Source organism: Aedes aegypti, chromosome 2 (genome assembly GCF_002204515.2).
Source record: "Aedes aegypti strain LVP_AGWG chromosome 2, AaegL5.0 Primary Assembly, whole genome shotgun sequence".
NCBI classification, from domain to species: Eukaryota; Metazoa; Arthropoda; class Insecta; order Diptera; family Culicidae; genus Aedes; species Aedes aegypti.
Window position 1 is genome coordinate 378,205,621 of NC_035108.1, and position 14,313 is coordinate 378,219,933.

The window sequence follows — 14,313 nt, forward strand, 5'->3', positions numbered from 1 at the left end:
TTCACTCCCTGCTTCTGTTATTTGTATGTGTGCTCATATAGTTATGTTCTCAAATATCGTCACTTGCGCATTATCTTTTTACTATTCAAACTTTACGCTTTGCCTCTCTGTTGTTTTAAATGAATGAACTACCAAAGTATCGCTTCAACCGTAAACATTCCATCAGACTTCTAAAAACAACTAACTAACCATCTTCTGCGTATTCGACGGCGTTGCGAGCGAATTTCTCTCAGAGTGGATCTCTTTGAATCGACATTGAATGAACAACTACGACGACGACGATGGCCGATGAATGAATGGATGGTCCCAGGCAAGCGTGCATCCGTTCAGGCGTAGACTACGCTGAAGAGTAGCGAATCAGTTTTCGAAACAACTTCGCCCGAAGCGGTCGGTCATTTGGAGACAACATGCGATACTGTGCTCACGCGTTCCTATACGCTTGCGTCCCAAAAATTCTAGCTGGTCCCCGAATTTGATATTGTAAATGCTGCGGACGGGTTGGTGCGGATGTGGACAGTGAAACGACGAGGTTTTGTTTTGAAATCAAAGCGATCGCAATACGCGTAAGCGTGTGTGCCCCTTCAGTTAACCGTTCAGAGATTCTGGAAGATTCGGCGGAGATGCTCTATTGATCGTTCATCATCGTTATTGATTGGATGCTGTGGTTATCTTTTAGAAAAAGTTTGGAATCTCGAGCGCACTAAAGATACAGCGCAATTTGGTGTTCAGTGTGTGTTTTTCTATGGTTTCCTCCCATCGAGAAGAAAACTCCCCGAGTACAACGAACCGTGACTGGGGAGTAGAAGCAGTGAGAGACAAGTGAATGTCTTTCTCAAGACACATAGGCCAGGTAGCGCGAAAAGCGATTATTATACCTAGTAGAAGCTCCAAAAGTGCGTGACGATTTTTTTGCTCATCGAAGCATTCGTTTACGAGAGGGGCGGTAGCGGAAGCCCTCTTTCAGTGTAACAACATACTACTGGGTAGTGAGCCTGGCGCTAGTGAAATTGTTTGTGCCGAGACGAATATGATCAGCGGACGCAGCAGAAGCATTTCGTGAAACGTAAGGATACAGTTGGCTGAAATTCCCCTTTGATTTGAGTGCATACGACATAAGCAAGGCAGGAATGATGTCCGCCAACTATGTGTTCAAAGTGAAGAAAGGCATACACAAAGTGATCTACGATAAGCTCTACTTCAACTGTTCCACGTTCAGGAAGATGCATTACGAAGTGAGTAAATTATACCTACTTTTATTTGAGCAGCCAATGCGTCGTCCCTGACTGTAGCGCGGGTTTACATAGCTTGTTTGGCGTCGACCTGTATAGGAGTAAATATGGGCAGTTGGTACACAGTCTATTTCGGGATGAATCCCTGATCCGGTTTAGTTAGGTATACAGATCGGACTCGATTATCCGGAGACTCGATTATCCGGGGACTCGATTATCCGGGATTCGATTATCCGGAATTTTAGACTCGATTATCCGGAATTTGTTGTTTGATGTTCTTGTTTTTCAATTTTTATGCATAAATCTGAGATAATTTGGTATTGCAATATATAATATGAATGGTTTTGCAGTTTTGAACGTATTCAAGAAAAGGGGGGTCTGAAAAAGTGTTTTTTTTGTGTATGCTGGTCAAAAAATTTTTTTTTCTTGTAAAGACCCCCCTATTCCTAGCAATAATTTATGGCTACGCCACCGCATCATTTAAATAAAACAATATAAAAAGATAATATTTAACTTCTTTTATCGAAGATTTAATTTATTTTCTTAGTGATTCGATTATCCGGAGGATTCGATTATTCGGACACTCCGGATTATCGAGTCCGACCTGTATTTGTAACTAATATATTGATTTAATCGCATTATGAAATAGGTTATCTATCTACATAAGATTGATTGAACAGTGATTCACTAAAATTTTGCCAAAAAAGTGTTGTGAGAAATACAAATTTTAAATTCAAGCGAGAGTTTTCTATTGCTCTATGTTTCGTTCAGCTTTTTAAACAAATTATCGTTTTCAAAAGACTGCATCGAGTGATTTATGAATAAATTTTGATGCATTTGTGCAGGACTTCAGATAAAGCTTGAATGTAAACATGTTCTTGACAAATAAATACTACCGATCATGAGTGTAGCCAACACCCTCCTGCCCCCTCTGCGGCAGACGGAAAAAAGATCAAAATAACTAGTTTGCTATGAAGATTAATACCTATCTAGTGTGTGTTTTTTTGCAGCCTGTTTTGGTAGTGTCATTCGAAAAACACACCAAGTTGTTCCCATAGGGGACGTTAGCCACAAGGAAGGACGTCTCAAGTAATTTGTAGGATTAATCAAATTCAAAACTCATAGTTATTCAATTCAATTGTTTCTCATAAGGTTTATACTGATGCAATGTCCTTAAAATTCCGTCAAGTAGTGGCCACATTATAACCGATTCCGGAAATTATATGTGTCTTGAAAATTGCCTACCGCCAGGGGCACAAACACACAGTACATTTCTCACCCGACCTGACCCAGGGATCCACCGAAATATCTCCGACCACAGGAATATTTCCGCGTTCCTCTGTCCACTTCTAGAAACTAGATATGTGTGCCAGTATACTGACAAAAAATCGTTTGGATCCATTAAGAATTCGCTGAGCGGTGAAGGTTTTAGAGTTTTTGCTTTCACTCAGGCCTATACGAATTAATCGAAAGTTTTATGACCAGGATCTGCCAAGTTATCTTAAAGCAAATTCATACAGGAATTCTTCTGAGAATAGGTCAACGAATTTTATAAGAGATAGCTCTACTTATTCCTCAGGAATTCAGTCTAGGGTTCCTCTAGATGTTTTTCTTTTGATTCTTCAAAGATTTCCCCAATATTCACTCCAGGGTTCAATCCAGAAATCGTTTTTCGTAGTATCTTTTGGAATCTAGTATTTTTTGGGAATGCATCTTTGCAATCTAACCAGAACTTCCTTTAAAACACAAACAATAACTTTATGAATTGTTTCGAGAAGTCTAACATAGAACTTACTGGGTTTATAGCACTTCCTCAAATGATTCGCCATAGAAGGAACCTGTGGGAATTTTTCTGAACATTATTATTAAAATTTATTCAAGCATTTCCTTCAAAACTTAGCCTCGTTAGATATTACCGTAAAATGGGGTGTTAAGGGATGAAAAAAATTCTAATTAAATTTTGAGCAACTTCTAGTATGTCAATAATTGAACAAAATACAGTCCTGCCATTCTCCCGGCGTGTATATCAAAAGCCAATTACAATGAAGACGATCCTATGGCATATTTCTGAGATAATCATATAAATATGTACTTTTTGACGAAAATGCAAAATGGAGTTTTAAGGAATTTCAGCTTTGTAAATAAAACAATATTTTGCCAACATAAAAAAAAATATTTTGGTCAACATCGTTAACGTATCCCCACAGACAAACAGACGTAACACTCAGAACAAATCTCGATCAAATTCATAGTCACGAGAACATGTACAGTTGTGTTCAGAATAATAGTAGTGAAAGCCTATTTTCATACAAAATGCTCTACTTTGGCATGCTGTAACTTTGTTTCCATATGAGCAATCGCCATGAAATTTCGGCAGTGAACTACAAATATACTCAATTTCATTATCACAAAGTTTGAAAATTTTCACACTACCGGCTAAAAAGTTAAGCACCAGGTGAAATCGCTCAAAATAATAGTAGTTTTTCTTTTGTAAATTTTTGTTCAGCAACAATTTTGTAAAAAATTGGCTTGTTGATACATTTATAGCTTGGGTGGAAATGGTTGAAACGACGAATAAAAAATAAATTAAAAACTCAAAATGCAGCAGATATTTAAATTATTAAAACTACTATTATTTTGAGCGATTTCACCTGGTGCTTAATTTTTTAGCCGGTGGTGTGAAAATTTTCAAATATTGTGCTAATCAAATTGAGTATATTTGTAGTTCACTGCCGAAATTTCATGCTGATTGCTCATATGGAAACAAAGTTACAGCATGCCAAAGTTGAGCATTTTGTATGAAAAACGGCTTTCACTACTATTATTCTGAACACAACTGTACGCCCAATGCTAAAATAAGTGTGTTTGGCCCAACCCCCCCGCGAAGTGACAGATAACGCAATACCTACTTGCAGCGTAAACAATGGGGCCATCCACCGCTGCCGGCACGATTTTTCACTATGGGAGATCGGAAATTTGTTTCGTTGTTGACGGGTGCAGAACAACGAATGGAATGAAATGAAATTAGGGCGATTCCGATTTTTTCTTCATGCAATGAAAATAAACTTAATGAAAGCACCAAGTTTTGACACCAAATGAATTAAACGCGCATCAAATCATTCGGTGAAACGATTAATTGACTTGTTAGGGCTTACTTTAGCTGGAAATGCTGTTTCATACAGTGATAATAGTACATTTATTTTTGGCGAACATGTTTTATCGCTTAACGGAGTAAAGTTATCGGGCGCGATTAAATATTTTGCAACATAAATAGTCACAAAACTAATTTTGTGGATAACTTTGATGCCCTCAAAAGAAGGCGTGGCCCGTATTATAAAAAAAATATATGAACGGGTTTCAATGGGATCGAATTAAATCCAAAAGTGAAAATGTATGATTTTTACACTTTTTTCTCATACTCATCACCAGAGGTCTACGTTTCAATAAAATAGGCCTACGCACTTAAATTATTTCACCGACCTCAATAAAATGTTTTGCCGAGAACCCAACAGCTGACAGTTCGGTAATTTTCAATGCCAACTCTGTACTTATTTTACAAAGACTTCGGCAATCCAAATTTTGTCGAAATCTCGATGAACGTTTACCGAGATCTCGGTGAAGGTTTTACCGAAAATCGTCAAATTATAACCGAAAAATCAGCTGTTGGATACTCGGCGATTCCGTTTAAGTGTGCATGAACTAATTTACGATGATGTCACAACTTCCAGCGAGAAGAAAACCTTTACAGCGACTGATGTTTACAAAAAAAATAACGATTTCGTTGCATATTCATCCACGCATTGTTCATCCGGTAAACATTCGTTCACTGGATATGGTCTAATCCACCGGTGTACAAATTCACTCGGTCTGAGAATTGTGACACTTGAGCGGGGCACGCATCCGTATGCTCCTGACGTGTTCTGGACCTGCTCATGTGTCACAATTTTCAGACCGAGTGATTTTAGTACACCAATGGATTAGTCTATTGGTGCGGAAGTAATTTTATGTAAACACATACGGGCAGAGCGGAAAAGAAAAAAAAGTCGACAAGAAAAAAAGACCGTGGATGAATCCATTGCATGAACTATACAGCTTTTCAAGAGCGGTAATGGCCTTCAACAGTTATTTACTTTCTGGTAGGGATCCATCAGTTTGACGTGTGGCTTGAGTCCGTTCAATCAACGTTGTACTTAATTCACTCGGTCCAAAAATTTTGACACTTCAACAGCAGCTTACAAAAAAGTGAGCAAATTAATGATGATATTAGCGCTCGTAAAAAGCTTGATAGTTCATCGAATAAGCTTATCTGATTGAAGCTTAGACATTTAGTGGTGAGTATGAGAAAAAAAAGTGTTCAAATCCACAAAAAAAAATGTGCTGCGAGTAAAAGGCTGAATATGAACTACATAAAATTGATTTTCAAGCTGATAAATTACTAATAAAAAAAACTACTAATTGAACTTTAACACTTCACTGCACTTTTGCAAAAGAAAAATCCTTCCATGAATAAAAAAAAATGTGACATAAATCATCATATATGTCTAAGAAATTATTCAAATATAACATGACCAATGTTAAGCCCCCTCCCTTCGCCAAGTAACAGATTATCTATGGATTTTGTTTTTGCATGGTCCGCAACACTACGAAAGACCCCCTTCCTCTCCCTGTTGCGTTACGTAATATTTTACAATCCCCAACATGGAGAAACGCAGACAAATTTGACATCTTTTGAATTACCAAGCGGTCAAAACATAATTTCGAAAGCAAAGAATCGGTTTATAGTAACATCTTTCAGCATGTCTTTGTGCGAACCACATCACACCACTATTCAAAACCCGCTCGTGGGTCGTACAAAATCTTCCCGAGGACCGCACAAAACTTTTTCAGTTTGGTGATCACTGATGAATAATGATATTACAAATGCCAAACAAAAATAATAAAAAAAATATGTCCGTTAAGCATTATTTTAATTTGCGCCCTATTTCGAGCACACTCCATGATTTCATTGAGTTTGACAGTACCACGGACCAAAATTTTTCGGTACACTGACATTGTATGGCAGCTGTCATGATGCTCCCGGGTTGGTTTGGCCGACGGGCCAACAGATGGCGGTCGTGTGTAAACGTCAAACGCGAACAAAAACGATGCAAGCGCTACAGATGGCGGATTGACCACATACCATATTTTTGAATCGACCGTTAAAAAGGTGGTTGATGGACAATGAAGAGAGTGTGACGTCTGTTTGTCTGTGGTATCCCTTCAACTCTAAAGATCTTGGACAATATAATTCAAGTTGGAACTCCTGAAAACGTTAACTGTTTTATTTTAACTGCTAAATCTCTCATACATATTGATTCTATTTTCAAGCAAGCTATCAGTGAATCACACAATTGTCTTGAACAGAATTTTATACTTAAATGCAGTATACGTATCCTAGAACAGTGCAGAGCTACCATATCATGACCTGTTAAAAGAAGGATAATTGCAACAGGCTTTAAATTTGAATAGGGCAAGTGTCCAATTTGCCTTTTAAATAAAGCACCACACCAAATAACCGATTTACATATAACACCTAGTGGCATGATCGGAAAAAAATCCTAACGAAAAGTTTCCAATATCGCGGAAATCGCGCACACTATATCACAATGTACTCAATGCTCGACAAGAGCTCGGAAACCTTATATTACTATTATCTATCTAGGACCTAGGTAGTGCTTAAAAGAATCAATCATTGCTATTTCCAAACTTTTCACCAATGTGATGGAACAACTTTTGAAAATATTATCATGAAAACTCCATATTCACATTGATCAGTTTTTATATACATTTTCCTACTAATTTTACCAAATTTTGAGATAAGTCATTTTTGGTGATATTTAGTGGCTTACGAAATAGATCCCTTAACTTTACATTGCAGGTTAACTTCAGGGAACAATCCAAAACTATATTGAAATATATTATGGCATAAATTGAATGAGCTTAGTAACTTAAAAATGTTATAATAGATAATCTCTTAACATCCCACTTATTTTCAAAACGAGACTTTTTTCATAAAAGTTCCTCAAAATCGAAACCCACGTATAATTTTTAGGATTTTTTTGTCTGTTTTATGATCTCAATTAAATTTACTTATGTTCTACGTTACTCGCGATTTTTTCTCAATTATATTTCATGGTTTTATATATAAATGTATTTAGCCCATAAAATTCGAAAAAAAAAATGTTTTGAAACGTTTTCAATATCTAGACACCACAATACTTCATTTTAACACAACTCCTATTACATAATGCAACTCACAATCCTCCGAACAAATCGAGCATTTCAGATAATTTATATATCGACTTTCAACGTTTCTGTGATTTGTCGAACTTCATTGAGAAGTTCAATCCCTTAAAACCCCACGTGTCCCTAACACCCCATCTTAAGGTATACTTTTCTAGGAATCACTTGAAATTTTTTCTCTTATTCTTTGTTAAATTCACCAATTTTTTATATATCTTTAGTAATTACTCTTTTAGAAATTGCTCCTGATAACTCTCTTGGAATTAATCAAACACTTCATTATCTCGTTCAACGATCCCTCTTAAAGTCGCTTTCCATGAAATTGTCTCAACAAATGCTTTATAAAATTCAAACTTAGATAGAGCCCCTGCTAGAACACTTTTAAAGATTTCTTCAGAAATTTTATTTACTCTCCTTCTGATTTTTTACAGAATTTATATCAAACTATTTTTTTTTATGACCATCCTGAGAAATTCCTCCAGAAACTGCTAAGATTATCGAAGTTTCCTACAGGAATTATTCCAGGATTTTTTCAAGAATTCGATCAGGAATTTCACTAGCAACATCTCCAAGCATTGCATTCCCATAGAAAAGAAATCCCAACAAATTGCCTTAAAGACTATTTGAAGTAATTTCCCTTTAACAGTTTTTGGATAATATCGTAGGATTTTCCCCCGAAAAACTTTTTGAGCTTCTTCAAAGAAGTTTGCAAAATGCCTCCGATACTTGAAATTTGTGTAGGAACTTAATTATTAATTCTTCTAAAAAGTTAGCCATTTTTTATATCCAAATCAACATTATTTTCTTGCTGTATGGGTTTGATAAGCTGACCCAATCTTCAGTTTCTTTATTATCAGATCACAAAATAGTGATTGTATTGCCCTTTTTTTTAGAAAATGTAACTTTAGTGACTTTGCTGTGACTATGTCGAAAAAAGTGACCAAACCTCTAGGAAGTAACTCGCTATCAGCCCTTTCTTTCTGGTATTATAGTTATGAGTTATAATGTATAACTGCTAGCCCATATAGCAAGTTTTTGAGCATTCTCGTAACTAGCTACAAAAAATTGTTTTCCTTTTTTTGCCGGAATTCGCTTTTCTGGCTTTTTCAACATTTTTGATTATTTCTTAAAAGACCCAGCGTTATGGCCCCAATAAGGTTTTCTTTTTTTTTCAAATTGTTTGTTTGTTTTTTTTTTCATATCATGGAAAACGATTTTTTCAAAGCACACCAATGCTCAGCATGCTGAACGATGCTGTAAGTTCACCCTTACAAATTTGTAAAGTGTAGCTGCAACTATCATATTTTAAAATTCATCTCTGAAATTTATTATACCTTCCATTGAAGAGTAAATGTTAAGCAAGTTATCTAAATCTAATAAGTCTAAGAACAAATTTCTTGAAAGACGAAAGTTAGTGATTTTTCGTGCACAGTTCAAGTCTTGTACATTCCTTCAAATCAAATTGAACTAAGTGTAATGAATGCCAATATTTATGAAAATAGTACAGAACATTTCCTTTTTTTCCTTTCCTACTCCATCACGTATCGTTTTACTCCATACCAGTCATTTCCACTTCACTGCTCTAAAGTTTTACAGTCGCAAACCGATGATTGTAGGGTTCTTCCTCTACTACAATCCCTCGAAACGGTGTTACCACACACATCCACAGAATGAGTAACAGATTCTAAAAATAAAAAAAATGTTGTTTTGCTTTTCGATGCTTGGTCTATGCTACACCCAGTATATCTTCTTGGCACCGATTTCCGTCTTCGGACGCATGTTGCTCTCAACCATTAGGGAGGGTATATTTTATGAATCGAGCGAAGCGAATCGAATTGTTTGGAATCATTGTCGAGTACAGTAGTCGCGTATTGCTTTAAAAACGTTCAAACCTCATAAAAATCTGACGATTATTACTGATAAAAAATCAGTATGATTCATGTTTATGAATTAAAAGCTTGTTTGTGAGAGACAATTATTTGTAAATCGAGAAATAGCAGGGATTTTTCGTCATGTGATGAAATATTGAGTTCATATGGCTAGCGATGAATAAATAGGAAAATTTTCATTCTTAAAATATATTGATGATAGCCAAATTTCATCAACCCGTGTATCGTTTCCAGATGGTAATCCGTGTTATGTTAAGTTTCGTTCAAGAGCGAAACAACATACCGTCGTAAATCTGATGTAAAATATCAAGCTTCCTTAGAAATTTCCATCCCATTTCAGTCTCATATGGTGAGTGACTATTCTTGGTAGGAATAAACACAACACAACCGGTCAGCTGTTGTCGGGCCCACGCTTTCTGGTCAGTACGCTGCGAGTAAACAACAGAACGGAAGCGTGATCTTTTGCGACGTGCCAAATAGATGTGCTTATAGTATATATCGCATATGGGGGATTAACATGAGGTTAATTTTACAAGGTCAACTATCGCACGCGTTTTTTTTATACAATTACATATCTGTGTAATGCTAAGTCGTAAACCTAGCTATGATTTGTGATTGTTTACGAAAATGACGATTACAGAACATATTAGCGTGCCGTTGTGTTGGTGATACCCTCTTACAGTAGATTGCGTAATATTATAATGAGTTCTAAATACCTATAAAAAAGCTGTGAATCTACGTGATTCCCAATTAGTAAAATCAAACATGAGGGAATCATTTATTTTATTCGGCGCGGCAATACTGTGCTCGGGCATCCTTTTTGAGTTCAGTTTGTAGTTATGTTATTGTAACTTCTCTAAGAATTTTACATATCTAAATATTTTTAAGGAACTTCTCTAGCCGTAACTTAGCATTACGATGTTATTCGAAAAAAGGTAACCAGCACCATGTATTTATGGGGCCTTCCTTAGCCGAGTGGTTAGAGTCCGCGGCTACAAAGCAAAGCCATACTATGCTGAAGGTCTGTGTTCGATTCCCGGTCGGTTCAGGATCTTTTCGTAATGAAAATTTCCTTGACTTCCCTGGACATAGAGTATCAAGGGTACACGAATGCCACACGGTAAACGAATGTGAAAATGGCAGCTTTGACAAAGAATGCTCTCAGCTAATCACTGTAGAAGTCAATTAATAACTGTAGAAGTCATTGAATACTAAGCTGAGAAGCTCTGTCCCAGTGAGGAAGTAATGCCTAGAAGAAGAACAAAGCCATGGAGTAACAAAACTTGATCCAATTTTGAGCAAAAAAAAGCATGAATACGGCTACTCCCGGCCACGCTCATATTTTTCGAAAAAAAGGAAGTGTTGATGTAGAACTTACTTAATGGGAGATCGCCGACTCAGCGATATAGTCTTGGTTTGTTTCGACATCCTTACATACCTACCTTGATACCTTGATGGCTACAGCGTAGAGTTACGCCATTGCCGGGCGTATTGTAGAGCTCCATCTTCGTCGGTATTGGGCGAAACTTCTCCTTTTGCCCCGAACGTTTAGGGTCGCCAGGTCCTCTTCCACTGCGTACAGCCAGCGTATTCGTGGTCTTCCCCGAAGAAGCCGCCGACCTCTACCTGGTTCCCTGCTGAATATTATTGTCGCAATTCTTTCTTCCGACATTCGCACTAAGTGACCAGCCCAATGAAGTCTGCCGTATTTTACACGATTGATAATATTCGCATCTTTGTACACTTGAAATACCTCTGATTCATGCGTCTACGCCATACACCATTTTCGAGTTTCCCACCGAGTATTGTCCGCAGCACTTCACGCTCGAAAACACCGAGAGCTTTCCGGTCTGACTCTTTCAACGTCCACGCTTCGTGCCCGTAGAGAGCCACCGGAAGAATCAATGTTTTATACAGGGCGAATTTTGTTTCCATTTGCAAGCTTCGGGACCTAAGCTGGTTACGTAGTCCGTAAAAGGCTCTATTTTCAGCCGCAACACGTCTTTTCACTTTGCGGGAAACGTCGTTGTCACATGTCACAAGTGTTTTAAGGTTAACAAATTCTTCAACAACTTCAAACACATCCCTATCGACATCCTTACATATTCATACATATTACGACCTAGGTAAAAAAGGATTGTATGGTTACCTCCAGTACAAGTTTCAACAATTTTTTCAGATGATTTCACAAGAAATGTATCCAGTAATATTTTTAGGAACTCGTTTTAGAAATTTTTCTTAGTATTTTTCTAGCTAGCATTGGCGTATTACATTATTATCCATATGTTTCATCCAAACTGCTTTCAGGAACGAAACTGAGAAGTAACCCTCGGGCCAATCTTGTACAAAAATAGTAAGAGCATGAATATCGCTATTCGCGGCCACACTTATCTTAACCGCAATTTGGGACAGAGAAATTAATTGTTGATGTAGCACCAGTTGCTATAGGTTTCTCTAACTTCATCAATTTACAACAAATCATTATTTTTTTTCACTGTGGATTTTTTTATGAATTGTTCCGATGGAATTCCTTTTGAGGCGACACCAGCAATTCCTCCAAGAATTTCTCTCATAAATCTCCTTGAAATTCTACAGAATTTCCAAGAGTACTCTAGATTTCTATTAGGACTACTCAGCATTTTCTCCTGCAGGTGTTCCATCAGAGTCTCCCTTTGGAACATTTAAAACGATCCATACAGAAAAATCTCAATCTTCAAGTTTTATGCAGATATTTCTCTAGGCATATGTCAGCAAATTTTGCTGAAAATTTTCAAATATCAATGATTCATAAAATGATTTTTCTAAAAAAAGCTCTTCACTAGTTAATTTCGTTAACTTAACACTGATCCAAAAATAGCAGCATAAAAGCTTATGGTTATTCTTCCTAAAGTTCCATTTGTCCTTTAGACCTTCTGTCTTTTTGATGCTAAGTCTTTCGACTTATAGTGTAAATTCACTTAAATTATGTTTCTAGATTTTCTAGTGAAAATTATAAATGAATGCGGAATTGAAATGAATCGGCTTCATCCATTTAGTTGCACATGACATTAAACTAGATGGCGGGCAAGCATATTTCAATGGCTCAACCGGGAAACATTTTCCACAAAATGTTTCAGGGCTGTTGCAGGAAAAATACACAATGCTCTCAATATGTCTGCCTACACGAACCACATGATCAAACTGTTTTTGAAATCTCTCTAGAAATTTCTTCAAAGATTTTACAAAAAAGTATCCTTCAAAATTTCTGAAATGAAAAGATCTATAGAAATTCTACCAAATATTTCACCGAACTAATTTCTAAGAAATTCCTCTAGGAATCCTCCCGAATCTCCCTTCAAATTATTGATTCACCAAAATTCCTCACAGATAGCTTTCCTGAATTTTTGCCAAAACATTTTCAACAGGATTTACCCTTTACGGAATTGGTGTCGTAATCTTGGAGTGGAGTTTTCTGCTTATCAAAAATCCAAAAATTATCGAATGTGGAACCTTTGTGGAAAAATTTGAAGGAACCACTTGAAAGATGCATTCTTGAAATTTATCTAACGGATTCCAGAAAAAAAATCCGGTGGAATTTAAGCCACACCTCGAAGTTTCCATGTGCACAAATCTGGAGAGCCAGATATTTCTGTTTACGCTGAAATCTTGATCGATTGGTAACTCGCTGGTAGTGATAAATCAATAAAAATTTCAGCATGATCTAGTTTTTCAGATTTGTGCTCTTGAAAGTTTAAGGTTTGGCTTCAATTCATTTTTACCTTAAGGTGAAGATGAATCGAATCCAAACTTCAAATTTTCAAGAGCACGGATCTGGAGAACTAAGCTTCCAGTCTGAAAACTTAATCGATTGGTCACTAGCTGGTGGTGACCAATCGATTAGGTTTTCAGCTCAAACGGATGTTTGGTTCTCCAAATCTGTGCTCTTGAAAATTTGAACTTTGGCTTCGATTCACCTTCACCTTAAAGAAAAATGATGAATTCTTGGTGAAGTTTTGATAGAGGTTCTCGTAAAATTAATAAAATAATTTCCTGCTATTTATGTACTACCACTGATTTTTTGTAGGAAGTTAGGTTAGAGTATTCTGAGCTTTACTTTGATGATCCTTCCGAAGAAAATCTAACGATAAAGAATCCCTAGAGAAGACGAAGTTTCGAGAATTTTCAAAGGAGCTCGGTAGATTTTTAGATGAAAATTCGATTGTTTCAAATGAGTTCTAAGAGTGTTTCTAACTGGATTAGTACTTGTTGTGGAACTCCTGGATGGTTTTCCCGTAGATGGATTTGTTTCGATTTGTCATCAAAAATACTTCACATATTCTTGGAAAATTTAGTGGTCCCGGTAAACTTCGTCTTGCCATCAAGTAGATTGTTGCAAAACGTCATGTTATCCCCCAAACAAAAAGACCCATCAGTCTTCTCCCGTTCTCCCGATTATTCCAGAGACTTTTCCAAATTTTGTGCGGCCCGCTAATAGTTTTGAAGACCTTTTGTACAACATAGTTTGATAGCCAAAACTGAATTTATATCTAGTTTGAACAAAATTTGTTAGAATATTATATCAGCCATTCCATGAAATACCGATCTAGTGGGTCACCGAACTCCGTGAAAATTTGCTATTTTGTTCCTTATCCGAAATAAGGATACACGTGTTTTTGTTTTTTTTATTAGGGTGACCATTTCCGAAATAGGATGACCAGAAAAATCGCGATTTCGCAAAATTATTATTAAAAAAAATTATAACTTTTGAACCGTTCAACCGATGTTTAATCTTTTGGGGTGAAATGAAAGCTAAAGACTTTGACTTTCCAGGAAAAATATAAAATTTCACAAAAAATGTTGTTTTTACATAAACATAAATCAATAATTTCCGTTTTTTCGTGTTTTGAAGACCTCGGGACCAAAGGGGCTATTGT

The 14,313-nt window shown here is 36.6% G+C and overlaps 1 protein-coding gene across 8 annotated transcripts in view; it reads left to right on the forward strand.

Moving 5' to 3' along the window:
* Window positions 1-14,313, forward strand: part of LOC5565303 (phosphatidylcholine:ceramide cholinephosphotransferase 1) — an 88,647-nt gene that overhangs the window by 33,925 nt on the left and 40,409 nt on the right. Inside the window, exon 1 of one of the 8 annotated variants that reach the window (XM_021846808.1) lies at window positions 351-1,232. The exons of the other annotated variants lie outside the window; for them this stretch is intronic. Within the exon in view, the coding sequence (XP_021702500.1) occupies window positions 1,128-1,232 (105 nt within the window). The 5' untranslated portion in view covers window positions 351-1,127. Of the gene's footprint in view, window positions 1-350; window positions 1,233-14,313 lie in introns of those variants that run through there. 8 annotated transcript variants of the gene reach the window in all.